The sequence below is a fragment of the Lissotriton helveticus genome, chromosome 11 (assembly GCF_964261635.1).
Source record: "Lissotriton helveticus chromosome 11, aLisHel1.1, whole genome shotgun sequence".
In the NCBI taxonomy this organism is placed as follows: Eukaryota; Metazoa; Chordata; class Amphibia; order Caudata; family Salamandridae; genus Lissotriton; species Lissotriton helveticus.
The window spans coordinates 1,067,298,180-1,067,312,665 of record NC_136072.1 but is presented as its reverse complement, the minus strand read 5'-3'; the positions used below and the strand labels follow the sequence as shown (position 1 = coordinate 1,067,312,665).

Below are 14,486 nucleotides of genomic sequence, written 5' to 3'. Positions count from 1 at the left end.
CTTCCATCGCGTGCTGGACTGGATTCCTGGGTTGCCCCGCTGAAGCAATCTTGAGAAATTTTCCAAGTCCGCTCCAGGAAAGTTGACCGGGCCCTAGTCAATCCGGCGAACCCTCACCGAAACCGGACTGGCTGGGAGCTTCGAGGGGCCTTGAGGAGAACAGCTCCAGAAAAGTTTCTAAGTGTGAAGGTAGAAACTGAGACCGGGACTTGCCGCGAGCTGTAGCCGCTCAGGGCTCCATCGCGCCCAGCCTGAAACTTTGACTTTGACCCGGTCTATCGCAAGCACACATCACAATACGGTGCTATAACCTTTTAAGTGCTATTTTATTAAATCTTTGAAAATTCATTTCTCCGGTTCCCTACATTGGATTTTTGTTGTTTTGGTGTAATTTTAAAGATACAAATATTTCCTAGTTTTATAAATAGGTGTTGGATTTTTATTATGTGTTATGTCTTAATCATTTACTGAAATGGTGTTTTTAAATGCTTTACATGCCTGTCTATGAAGTTAGCGGTACAAAAGGGGGTGTTAAGCCAGTTTGCTTGCACCAACATTACCAAGGGTTGAGCATAGGAATAATTTTCCAAGACCTATGCTGAGTCCTATCATGTGTTAGTGGTCTTATTGCCAGTGGCAGACCTACATTTGCCCCTACCAATAACACACTTTACAACAGGTACTATTTGTTTGACCTCTATAACCACTGCATCCTTGATAAGTGGAGTTATTATACTGAGCTCTGAACCCTGCTCGGCCAGTAGTTTGCCCTCTCCTACAGACCCTTCCAAAAAACCACTACCTTGGAACATCCTACCCATTGGATATTGGGCCTTATCCAAACTCGTTTAAGTCTTCACATACTGTGCAAGAAAGCTTACTAAACCATTTCCAAAGAACAAACCCTTTGTGTTTTCTGTAGACTCTCTTTTTTCCAGATCCATTAATTTGGGATTTATCCTCATTAATAGAGTTCTGCGTCTTGCTGCTAATAAGCCTGCATTAGCATTACCCATAAAGCATATTGGCCTCAGACACCAGCCTCTGAAGAGCAAAAGATCCACCTCTGATCCCTTTAAATATGCCTCCTCCACGGAATCAAAGATTCTTGCTAAAGGACCCAAAATAACCAGAAATTTGTCTTGGCAAATCTTCAGAGACTTTTCCAAACCCTTCCGTGGATCCTTTCCCATCTTAAACATATAGGCAATGAGATCCGGATCCAAGTTCAGAGTTAGAGTCACCTTCTCATCAATAACAGGTCTAGAACACTCTGCCTGCATCCGGTTTCGCTCCTCTCTTTCCAAAGTATTTCACAACCTTGCTTTAATATACTGAGGCACATACTCCATGGGCCACCAGTCTTTCCCCCTGGGATGCCTTATTTCACTCAGCTCAAACAATTTCTCCCCAAAAGGATCATTCACTGTAGATTAAACTCTATGACTAGACCTGAACTCCACATCGCGACCTTTATTCTCATAATCGTCATAATTATGTTCTAAATCTAGTACATATTCGTCTAGATTTACACTAGACTCATCTCTCTGAGTCTCATATCCTTCAAAAAGATATTCCTGAGACTCAGTGCTCTGCTGACTCTTCTGTGTGCGGCCAAGGACACCTGAACTATGTGAGGCGCTTGGGCCCCCTTATTAGTTTCCTTTTTCTCCAAATGTCTCTTCTTTTGTAGGCATTTACCTCCTAGACCTCTGTTCTTAGATTCATCATCAGAAATGGAAAAATATTCTTCATCATTTAAGACCCTTCTATCTTTTTCCACAAACCAGCTTAAAAGTTTCCTGAAACACTGACTTAACTTCCTCACATACCAATTTCCTCAACTGATCTTCCTTAATTTCCTCTGCATTTACAATATACTAAATAATCTGCCCAATTCGAAGATTTTATTCAAATAATCCGAAAAATACTAAAATAAAATTATTTCCTACTCATAAAGATTGTTTTACTTGCTTTCCTCACACTGGTCGTCTCACAAACAAGAAACTGCCAAGCATCTGCTTGCGAAGCACCTGTTGCCAGGTTACTGTCCTATCTATACTGCCCTTCAAAATAATCCTCATGAAAAACATCCGCTACTTCATATCAATGGGGATAGATCATAAGCGTGGAATCCAGACCCCTCTGATTTGTATTACGCTAACCACAGTCGGGAACCGTTTGAGCTCCTCTGCATTCAACTGAGGAGGTTGGAGAATCCAATCTACTTTTATAATATGCTCATTCCATATCACATACAATAAACTTCAAAATTGCTCGCATTTACAATCCTATTTAATTTAAAATCGACATTTAAAACGTACATTCTTCATACTCTAAACCATATTCAACTTCTCGATCTAAATCAAACTAGTCCTATTCAGTAAAACCTTAAAAAACACAATCCACATAAATTGGGTAACATTCATAATACATCAAAAATACACAAATCCATAAAACATTCTCTCCAAGAACGATATACTTAGTTTGCTCAGAAGCAGCAACAAAAGAGGAAGAAAATGGAGGACACAGGGGTTTTGTGTGTGAGAACATTTTTTAATTGTGATGTTTTAAAGTTCCATTGTGGAAGCTTTTAAGTGGTTTTGCTGCTCAGAAGGAGTTAATAAAAGGTTATGCATAATGCTAGCCTCCTGTCTTGCCATAAAATCCAGGTTCGTATCCTTTGGCCTCCCTAAAGGCCAAAAAAGCTCTTGTAAAACGTTTTTCCAATGTTACATACTGGCAAGCTCTGGTGTTATTCTCAGACATGCTCACCTTGAAAAACTAACAACGCAAGCTGAAAACATGGCACAACTTTCAGCCTGATACTACTCTGCAAATGGAACTCTCTCTCCTGAACAAATTACTGGAGTGGAACGACCCGATTATTAAGGATGCAATGCATGAAAATCTCTTTGCTTATGAATGCAAACCATGCAAAACTTTTTCAGATCCGAGAGGAGACAGGAAGGTGCAGATTAATAACCGAGCGATACAAAAAGAGTTTTTTTCCAATGCATGTACAATAATCTCAAAGGAATCCTTTACTTTCAGTTCTTTCTTAATATTCCATATCTATATATTTTTTGGGGTGGGAAAGGGGGTACACTAATGGTGGAAATGCTTATACCATAAAGGAGGAACAGAATGGTATATGTAGGTAGATGAATCAAACAGTAACATCCAGATAACATCAGGTGCTTTATTTTTTTTTATTAAATAAATACCTAAAATAAACCTTTCCCATTCTGAAATTTAGTCAAATGCAGTTGCATTGATTTTTCGTTCATTGTGTATGAATGTTTATGTACATTTTATACAAAAACTTTTTTATTTGCTGCCAAGCCTGCTGTTTTCAAAGCATTCCATTGAGTGCCTTTCTATGCCATTCTATAACTCAATCTTCATCATATGCCTCGAAGAATATCCCAATACTAGTGTAACATTACAAGAGAAACAAAAATGCTGCTGAAATAGATACTTTTCAACATAATAATGTTAATGGCATATGTTTTCCCAAAATACTTAACTAAGATTTTTAATAGACAACATTCAACAAAACGTTTGACAGTGAATATGAACACTTTACAGTCGCCAGCCCCCCTTTTGGCACCAAAATTCCAATTTATGGGTTTCTTTGTTCTGTGTGCAAGGACACCACCATGTGCATATCCTATCTTGATAGCTGGGTCGTGCAGGATTAAGTGAGATATGTCAAGTCAGAGACCACCAATAGGCCTGTAGGAAGACCTAGAAATAAGAGAATCGGGTGTGCAGGCTGGCAGATTATTTCAGGTAGGCGTCCTTGTTGTCCATGCCCTTGACCTGATCCTTAAAGTGAATTAAAAAACTGGGCTACCCTTAGAAGGGTAAACTAATGTAACACGTGTTCACCTCAGCCAATTTCTGGCTGAGGAGAGACCCCAAATGCGATCATCTGCAAAACCATATGCTCTAGTGGTCCACCGGCGCCAACTCCTCATTTCCGAAAATGAATGAAATCACTCCATAATAAATATTGTCCAAGTAACTTAGACTTCTAGAACACAGACTACTTCCAAAAATATTTTGACAGTACAGTTCATTCAGAGACTGCGAAATCCCTACATCATACACAGAAAAATTAACACAGACAGAAAATAATTTAAAATTCATCTTAAGAGGTCAGCAATCAAGACAAATATTGTCTGAAGTAGACCCGAACGACTAAGAACATAAAACATAATTTACCATTTAATTTCTTCTTTACAGTTTTAGGAGGAAACTTACATTTCCTCTTAAGAGGAATGAGCATAAATACAAAATATACATTCTGGGCAATGCCTGTACGCTGTACAATGGGTTAAATATCTGTGCATTAGAATCAGGCTATGTTACAGAAGAGTTTGGCTGCACTGCATAAGGCAATCTGTGAAACACACTTTTATTACTGTACATTTGTAAGACTGCACATGATTATTACCCTACACCGATGAACAATGTAGATTACAGAGCCAAGCTATACAAACTCAACATTTTCAAAATGTAAGTTCATGCGCTTGAAAGAGAATGCTGAAAACTTGTATCCAGAGCCCGTGTAGAACTTGTTTTGAAATTCCACCCTGTCAAAAAAGAAAAAGAAATACTGAATAAATATGCTCGATGGTAAACTGTACAAGAGCGACATGATATCAAGTGTACCAATATTTAGAAACATTTAAATTCTGAATGTCTGCATCTTTCCAACACAGTATATATCACTTTATAGCTGCCGTCCTATATGTTGATACGACATTAAATGCTACACATGCAATTAAATGATGTGGAGTCCGTTTTTAACAAAAAAGACACAATTTGTTACAAGGTGGTTGCAGACTGAAGAAATGTGAGAAAAGTTTATTTTGAAAGAGACATGAGATGGCCCCTTCGCATATTAAAAACAAACATGCTAAACCATTTCAATCCGTCTTTTCTTGATGGGTATTTTCAATGCTATTTAGGTACTCATTCTTTTGACTTAAACATACAAATATTACTACAGAAGCTTAAATATGTTATTCTCTGGTTACACTGTGGCAAAACAATATTTATGACAGAAATAGGGCTTAAGATTTTTGAAATCGCATAACACGATCTTCCATTATCTTTCCGGACACACTTGGATTTTGAACACAAGTTCACTCTTTATTTTATTGTCTTGGTTTGAGGCAGAATATATAAAGGAACTTTTTGAGGAAGCCTTTTTATTAATTCAAATGACCTTCAGCTCCAAAATGTAAAGCTTCAATGTGTCCTCTTTCCATGATCCCAGGTAATGTTTAATAAAGCAACAGCTGTACATAGCATGATGGCATTTGGCCTACACACATTTCATCCCTTGGTCGGGTATGTTGGGGTTTTTCCAAGGCTAGAATTACATTTATTTATTTATTTAATTAAATATATGTGTCAGCGCAACAGCTACCCAAAAAGGGTTTCCCGGCGCCGTGAGGGAACAGCAAAGAGACAGGGGAGAACTACTGGCCAAAGAGCCAGGTCTTCAGAGATTTGCCGAACAAGAGAAGGTTGGATTGTGTACGGAGGGACAGAGGCAGAGCATTCCATAAGACAGGACCCACGTATGAGAAGGAGCGCCCTCCCATACGGGAAAGTCTGACCTTAGGGACTTGGAATTGGGCAAGTGTGGAAGACCGGAGAGAACGCGAAGGGACGTAAAGATGAGCTAGGCGTTGTAAGTAGAGGGGAGATGTAGCATACTTAATGCGGAACATGTAAGTAAGGGCCTTGAACACAACCCGTTTCTCAACCGAAAGCCAGTGGAGGCTCCCAAGCAGCCTTGAGGCCGAAGCAGTTTTGAAAACACGGCATAGTAATCTAGCAGAAGAGTTTTGGACTCACTGCAACTTACGCGTTACATCCTGATTGACACCCAGATAGAGGATGTTCCCGTAGTGCAGCCTTGAAGTAACGAGGGCCTGCACTACGGTACGCTGGGTATGAACAGGTAGCATCCACACAATCTTCCTCAACCATTTTAAGATGGTAAAACAGGTAGCGGCAACCTTGGTAACTTGCTGACGCATGGATAGTGAATTGTCTATGATGAAACCAAGATTGTGTGCCTGGGTTGAGGGTTGCGGGAGCACACCCATTTCCGGGGGACAATGTTAGGGGCCCCAGAGATCTTTATCTTTGCCCAGGACCTCTGTTTTTTCGCCAATAAGTTTTAGGAAGTTGGCGTTCATCAAGGTCATAACTTTGCGGAGGCCTGTTTTGAGGATAGACGGCTCGGTGGTCTTACCTGCTGAAAGGGAGAAGATGATTTGGGTGTCATTGGCGTATGAGAATAATGACAGCCCAAAATCCTCTACCAACACTGCCAGAGGTCTAACATAAATGTTAAAAAGCAGGGGGCTGAGAACTGAGCGCTGTGGAACCCCATAAGGTGAAGAGTAGGGCTTAGATTTAGCAGTAGAAGAAAAGACCTGGAAGGTACGATTGGAAAGAAAGGATGAAAGCCAGTTCAGGGCCGTCCAGTAACCCCAAAGGAGTGGAGGACCTCAATAAGTACGGTATGGGAGACCGGATCAAAGGCCGTGCTGAGATCCAGCAATACCAGGTCCATAGTTCCGTCTGCATCCAGGTTTTGTCAGAGCATTTCAGTCACACCTAAAAGTGTGGCCTCCGTAGAGTAATCTGTCCTGAAGCCGGATTGGGAAGGATGAAGAAGCTCATTGGTTTCGATGAACCTGGAAAGATGTCCATTAATGTGTCTCTCCAAAAATTTTGAGAGAGCAGGGAGAAGTGAAATAGGGCGGTAATTTGAGGGAAGCGCAGGGTCCAAATTAGTTTTTTTTAATAATGGGACGATCATCGCATGTTTCCAGTCTGGGGGAACAAGGGACTCCCTAAGAGAGGCGTTAAGAAGGTCAAGGATGTAACACAGTGATGGTTGTTCAATTTGCTGTAGGACCGTGACGGGAAGTAAATCGCAAGGGGATCCCAATTTGATTTTATTAAGGAGTTGTGTAAGTGTCACCATGTCCTGAAGTGGCCAGACCTCAAGTGTGTGGTCAGGAGCAAGGGTAGTGCAACATTCAGGTATTGGGTCAGATAGGACGGGGATTACAATAGGCGCAGGTGTGGTAGGGAGGGTGGAGCTGGCCAATGCAGAGTATAATGTTTCCACTTTGTTTAAAAAGAATTGTGCCAGTTCCTCACATTTGGTGTTATTTAAGCTGGGAGGTGCCTGATTGGTTGCAGAGCCTGATAATTCTTTAACTATCTTAAATAAGGTTTTAGGGCAGTTTTTAGCCTGGTTGATAGTTGATGAAACAAAATTGGCTCGAGCAGACTTACAGTGGGAATGGTAGGCCCTTCTGGCGGTGAGATAAACAGTTTTAGCTTCGGGCTCATAAATCCTTCGCCACCGCCGTTCCAAATTTTTACATTTGGTCTTTTCACTTTTTAGTTCATCGGAGAACCAGAGTGCCAGTTCAGTTATGTGCGTTGGGGGTTGTGCAGAAAAATGCATAGGACTCTCACTCTCTAGTTGCATTTCTTAATTGTTTATACACTACATAGTTATTTTATCAGTAGAACTACGTTAGTAGGAAGGATTGTGGCCAATTCAATGGAAAATAAGCTGTCTGTAAATGACGATGCACTACCATATCATGCTTTTGTAATCTACTTATTAATTTTTAAACATGAACTGAGAAATATTACTGCCCCCACCCTGATGGCACTGCTATTAGTGAACTAAGAGGCAAGTGTACCCTACATGTGGGCTATATTCTTATTACACATGGAGCAAATGTTTAGTGTATTACATCAAACAGGTGTTTTTTGTACAGCGGAAATGCTGAACGTACTTATTTGAAGGGTTGCACAAATATGATAATGAAGAAAAAATGGGCTCTGTAAAAAAATATTTGCATAGGATCACACAATTTGAGACCAGTTTAGTGGTCAACTACATTAAAGTTAGATCGAGTAGATTATTCAACTTACTATACCTGTAGATCTAGCAAAATGTTTATAATTTTTCGAGGTCTGCTTCGGAAGCCACATGAATGATCATTTGTATACAAATAAGACTTTCTGTGGCGAAAAGTTCCCTACTCAACTTATAAATAACAACTAGAAGAAGGGACTTTACCTTGGAGGACCTTTTACCCCTTCGCGGGGGAGGGGGCGCGCACAGCGCCCACACGCTCATGACGAGGCACGGCGCTCCTGTGCTCATAACGAGCTCAGCTCGTCACAGGTGCATTACCTGCCGTGGAACGCTCGCACAGCAGGGGAATTATCCCCGCATGCGAGCGTTCCACGGCTCATGACGAGCTGAACTCGTCATGAGCACCGGAGCGCGTGGCTCATGACGAGCTCAGCTCGTCATGAGCATGGGAGGGGTTAAAAAAATACAGCCGATTTATAGAAAAAGTAAAAAAAAAGAGAAAATTCTCTCTGTAACAGCAGGATACTTTCAGCTTATTACTTTATTACCTGGAAGCCTGAACAATTATATTCCTTTCCTACTGGATTATGTCAATTGTTTTAGCACTCTCATGACTTGTATTACATTACGGCATTCTTTGAAGACCTTCCCAAAACAAGACAGTGTTAACCCATAAAATTAGAACATTTTGAACATATCATGTCCTAAGAAGGGGTTCTATTCAGTAACATATATTGTAAAGCCAATATAAAATTTGGCAGCTTTCCACTTTTAAATATTTTTACTGGACAGTACCCCACACCAAATTATAGCAATCATACTTAAACACTCGTAAAAAAATTATTCAATGGGGGACTGATCATTCACCTAATGTATTTAATTGTATTAAATGAATAAAATGATATATTATGTTAAATATTTAGAATACGTTCTGCCCAGTTGTGAGACTACAACATGAAAACCTGCAGAATATGAATGAATCTCTCCCACCTAGAATCCTCCAAACCACAGAACGATGTTGTTTACAGAAACGTTGAGGGAAATCTAAAAAAATATTACCTATCTGACCTGTAGAATAATAGTTAATCAATTAATCTAGACACATTGTAGGGTTTTAAGACTGTACTTGAAAATAGCATCTGGGCAGATTTTCCTTGGTCCAACTCTTAAAACTTAGCCATGCTCTCAACACTGACGACTATTCAACTTTGTAGAAAACACTACCTCATTGGATGCAGATCAGGAAAAGCCGGAAGGTGACCTCCCTCAAACTGTGTTCCCCTATACATCTTCATACAGGAGACCTGTGCCCAGAAAGACACTACACCCATTATAATGATATGGTCTACAGTCTGGAAACAACCACAATAAATACATATTTTTTTTTTTAACAGAATGTGCTGCTTCTCTAAAATGTAGATATATTTGTAAGGATCAGATCGGAATACTGCGCGCTCCTTTTGCAAGAGTTTCCATATGTAGTCTAGACCAAGGAGAATCATGAAATGTGGAATCTGCAGATCTAATTGGGGTTTCATACTTCAGTAGCGATGCAACTTTGCCTTACAGCGTAGGCAGTGGCAGCACTAGTCACTCAGGTGGCAACAATCAGTCAGAGGCCAAAGTTGTAGTTCAGGTAGTCTTATTGCAGGGCATACAGGAAGCTATGCAGCGACCAGGTGAGACCATCCCGAATCAGGTCACTTCTGGCTTAAAAATCTCGAAAATGCTGCTGTGTCTGAGTGCGCCTCACACCAGGAACACACAGGGCTACTCCTAACCATTCTTTCCTTCTGCAAGGCCAGGCACATTCCTTCATTCTCTTAGCCGGCATACATGCATCTAGGCGCTCCAAGCAAACCCTCAGCTCTTCCAGAAGAAAATGCAGACTTCAGGTGATGTCCCCTTACCTCTGGGAATCTGGCTGCCAAGCAGATAGCAGCCTTGGTTACCTAATCTGTGGAGCACTCTCTCCCAAGAATAACTTAGGAATGGAACAAAGTGGAGTGGTTCAGAAGCCATTTTTCTGACATTTTCCAGACAGGGATGTGTAACCACTGCCCAAAGCTTCAGATCCAGTTTGGGTTGACTCACTTCAATTTAATGCTGCATTTCCATACACGGCTATTGCGCAAAGTGATTGGCCTCACAGTAGATAGCAAGAGGGGCTAGCCCCAAGCAGGATTTTCCAAAAGAGGGACACAATGAAGTGTGAAATCACCTGGCAGGCCCTGCTTTGAGACATCCTCATACTGAACCATAGAAACTATAGCTCCACCCTCAGCGCTCCAGTCTATCAAATGTTAGTGCCCAGAAATAATTAATCAACAGGCTTCTGCGAAAAAGATCCTATTACATTACTGAAAAGCAGCTCTGTATCCATCCTCCCTCTCTTCAGTGTCTCGACTTCTACACTACAGCCAGAGGATTGGAGGCAATAAGGGAAGCTGTTCTCATCCTCTGCCTTGGGCATTGCCAAACCAGTGACATCCATAATGGATCCCACTGATCCTATTACTCAGACTCACAAACACATGGAGTCCTATTATCAGAAATGTGCTGTACACTCACTCAACATGCACACACCATATCAGTTCTTGCGTAAAGTTAAACTGTTCTGTTGGTTTCACATAGCACACATAACAGCAGACCTTCAAACAAAAGGGGTCAGTAGACCACAAATCTGACTGTCAGAAAAAAAGAGTTTTCTTCACAGTGAAGATTCACAAAACATGATGCCCTGCCACCACTGCTCTATATGATATACCCAGGACGTGGAATGTAGTCTTCTTCCGACTATACAGCACACTTGGTGCACCCTTCCACATCACATAGCAGGTTCTGGACCTCGCATTACCATGGACAAGCCTGGGTCTGTATGCATAGACTGAGCAAGAGTGAAATCAGGACCAAAATGAAAGTCAAGACAATAGTTTCACATGCATATGGGCACTTAAAGCATCGGTACATGCCTGTTTACCATGCATCAAGCAATTCTGTCCCATTACAGGTCCAGATTACATAACGTCCATTAGCTTTAGTCTTGTCAGTGGTGAGAGACAGTTCCAAAACTTCTGCTGCCCTCCTAACTACAACTGAGAAAGACACAAAGGAGAATCCAGGACCTATTTCTGGGAGGTTTCTAGGCCATTGGCATTATGTAAGTCAAGCTACAGGCCACATAAGTGTTAACGAGTGGGTAGCAAGCTATCTGCTTCATCATCGTCGTGGCCCTACTGAGCTTGATTCAACTGGCATCAGAGTGTGGCCTAAAAGTAGGCTACATCCTTCTCAGTTTTCTTTTGTCGCGGCAGAGGTACAATAACAGAATAATACTCTAGAGAGATGATAAACTCTAGCAGAAGATGCATCTGAATCTGGGGCAGGTGCAGAGATTTGATTTGGAACAGTGATGCCAGAGCCGATGAAGATAGGACTGGTGAGGCCAGCGCTAGAGGGTTGGAGGCAGGGCCCCGAGGCAGAGCACGATGACTTTGTCCTGGGTCAGTGTCGGGAAGGGTCTGACACCTGAAATGCAACTGGAGGCTCTGCTGGAGCCATGGGGTGCAGAGGATAAGCCTGGATGAATGTAAAGACCGGCAGGCTGAACGTCTTGAAGGCCACAACCTGTTGCAGAGTTGACAATGGCAGAGGGAATTTGCAGTTAGAAGTGCCCATCAGTCTACACTGACCTTGATATTAGTCTCTATTATGATCATGATTTATCAGCAGGTCAATATTTCAACTGCAATGGCGTAACATATTACTACGTTCATTGAACTACCATTTTAAGCTTAGTCACACGCCTATTTGAAAAGATGGAAAACATGTAAGTACTTAGGATGCAGATCTTGAGCGTGTCAATAGTGGAGCTTGACCTCTCACACACCAGGATCGATGAAGAGAATGTTAATATAACCTGCCACTGAAAATGCAGTGTTTAAGGGTAGGATTTCCCAACATTGGCTTGGTTGTGTACTAATTAATGAATTCATTTATTGTGTATTTAATAATCTGCAAGTCGAGCACCAAGGAACAGCTGAGCTCTTTGCTGTTACAGGAGCAGTACAAGACAGAACTTTAAGCTTTTTATAACATACTCACATTATACATAAGTTACTTGCTAAGAATAACATGATTATTTTACCTTGTAGTTAAGCTGGGTTACAATTCTGATCTACAGCAGAGGCCCAGATCGTAGCAGGGTCTACACAAACAAGTATCCCTTGAGCCCGTCTAATTTGTATTCACCCTAAAGCAAACAATCCCTAAAATACTCACCAATGCAAACGAAGTGCATGCAAGAAAGCAGAAAGTCCCTCCATGATCAAAAGAATGAATATTGTTAAAGAGGCAAAAAATCCAAAGACAGCGACCAGCAAAATGATCCCATAACTAGCGTCCACACGCAGACCCTTGTTCATGATCATGTGCCACAGTACTTCGGATAGCTCTACAAAAAAAATAATTTTCAATATTAGTTTACAAAATAATGTGAATCATATCTATCTAGCATTATATATAGAAACAAGAGGTCTCCACTTAAGGCTTATAAGCAGTTGATTTTCCAATAACACTAAATAAATGAATAAATAAATCTGGAATTTGTAAAGCACAAACTATTCAACCATGAGGGTCTCATGGCGCTGGGGGCCATCAAGGAGATTAAGTGAGCTATTGCCCAGAGTCACATGATGCTGAGCTGAGCTGCTTCCGGCAATCTAACTGTGAAACCTGCGCTCCGGAGTCAGTCACTCTGGCCGCTGGACAACACCTCTCACACTAGTCCATGTAATGAAAAAAAGCTGTATGGTATTGGAAAGACCACCAATAAAGGATTTAGCTAAGGAGCAAGAGGTTGCAATAACAACCAGGAGGTAATACTCAGGTGGCCTTTGACGGATTTTTAACACAAGAAGTTGGTTGATACTCTCCAACAGTTTTCAAGCATAGAAATTATGCTCACTAAAAAGGCAGCACCAAGTCTACCAATACACACGGATAAACCCTGGAGCGAAACACTAGAATGCATCTACTAATGGAAATATGAACTGTGGTCACTTGCATGGTAATGAAAAAAGAAAAGCCCAAGAAGGATGATCTCAGGTAATGGGTATACAAGAAACCCACCATTACCAACATACAATTTATGAAAACCACTAGAACTTAGAAATGTAGCATATCCTTACATCCCGGTTAGTAATGAAATTGGTCTTACGTGCATGAGCAAGACTTAATGCCCACAGTCGGAGGTAAGAAGCTGTATTGGAGATGCAGCCCAGACAATACTCGATAGTGTGAATAGCTTGATTCATGAATACGTCGGCGAAATCAAACTACAACAGAGGGAAAAACATTAAAATAAAGTTGCAGAAAATATGTCCCAAAATGTATTTGATTTTATATTGTAAATGCATTTTTATAGTAAAAGATATGTAATTTATCAAATCAAAAGAGGAGGTAAAACAAATGTCTGACATGCTAACATGTCTGTGAAAGGAAGAGCTTAATTCTAACATCATAATAATAATAATACTAGATGCTTACCACCCTCTTTCTTGCGCGTTATGTTTTTTTTCTGGTCCAAGGTTCAAAATTAAAAACATTGGGTGCAATTAGGAAGGATATTTAGGCATTTTAGTTCAATGTAGGTTTACAAGTACGTTATACCTTTACAACTAAGCATAGCTACAAGTCAGGCAAGTTATGGAGCTAGGGTAGTGAATATTCACAAACTTGAAAGTTGGTGAGTATTGTCAGTATTTTGACAGGCACACGTCCGTCAATAATCGAATACAAGATTGACTCCCAGGAAGAAGCCCTTATTGGTGGGAGTCAGGGCTTCACCCGGAAGAGGCAGCTTGTTGTATTTACCCAATGTGCTTTTTGGGAGCTCAACTTCCAAGAAGAATAGAGCAAGAGTTTTTAAAGTGCTCTGCTTACAGCGGAATGATAAATGTTGATGTGACTGCACACAGCTAGCCCTCCTACCCTCATTCAGAGCTTGGATATGAAAAGGAAAGGTACCCATTTCATGAACTGTTCAGAACCTTTATTAGCGCAAAGAACTATGTTAGCAGGAAGCGTGCACAGTGCAAAGTCCAGACCAGCACAACGAAATACAGGCCCAGTCATTAAACAAGTGTTACCTATGTTGCTACCGGCCGTTGGCTGTCTGCACATGCACTTGGGACTGTAAATAAAGCTTTTTGAGACATTTCTTTCGCTATGTTTGTTCTTTATTTAAACCAGTGCCTTTGAATAAGGCAAAAGTATCGACTCTAGACTGAAGCGATATATAAGAAATATTATAGGGGAATATTTTATTAACAGTAGCAGACTTCATAGGCGTCTGAGCAGTGAAATGTACCCTGTGCCTCACTTTATTACTTAAAAAAAAAACACTGCTAAATTATAATTAACTTAAATGATATGAAATGAACTGATGTTGTTTGGTCTGTGCTAATCCCCCCTCACCCCAAAAAAGAAAATCAGCAGCAAACACTGTCCTCAGTAAAGGCAGTTAATGTAATCCGACCACAGCAAG

At 40.9% G+C, this 14,486-nt stretch overlaps 1 protein-coding gene across 1 annotated transcript in view; it reads right to left on the bottom strand.

Annotated features, from left to right (window-relative positions):
- Positions 1-3,193: 3,193 nt before the first annotated feature.
- The window catches only part of ATP6V0A2 (ATPase H+ transporting V0 subunit a2), a 420,906-nt gene continuing 409,613 nt past the window's right edge, over positions 3,194-14,486 (bottom strand). Inside the window, exons 18-20 of the mRNA XM_078667621.1 lie at positions 13,158-13,275; positions 12,221-12,392; positions 3,194-4,601 (exon numbers count right to left, since the gene is read on the bottom strand). Coding sequence (XP_078523747.1) covers positions 4,499-4,601; positions 12,221-12,392; positions 13,158-13,275 — 393 coding nt within the window. The 3' untranslated portion in view covers positions 3,194-4,498. The remainder of the gene's footprint in view (positions 4,602-12,220; positions 12,393-13,157; positions 13,276-14,486) is intronic.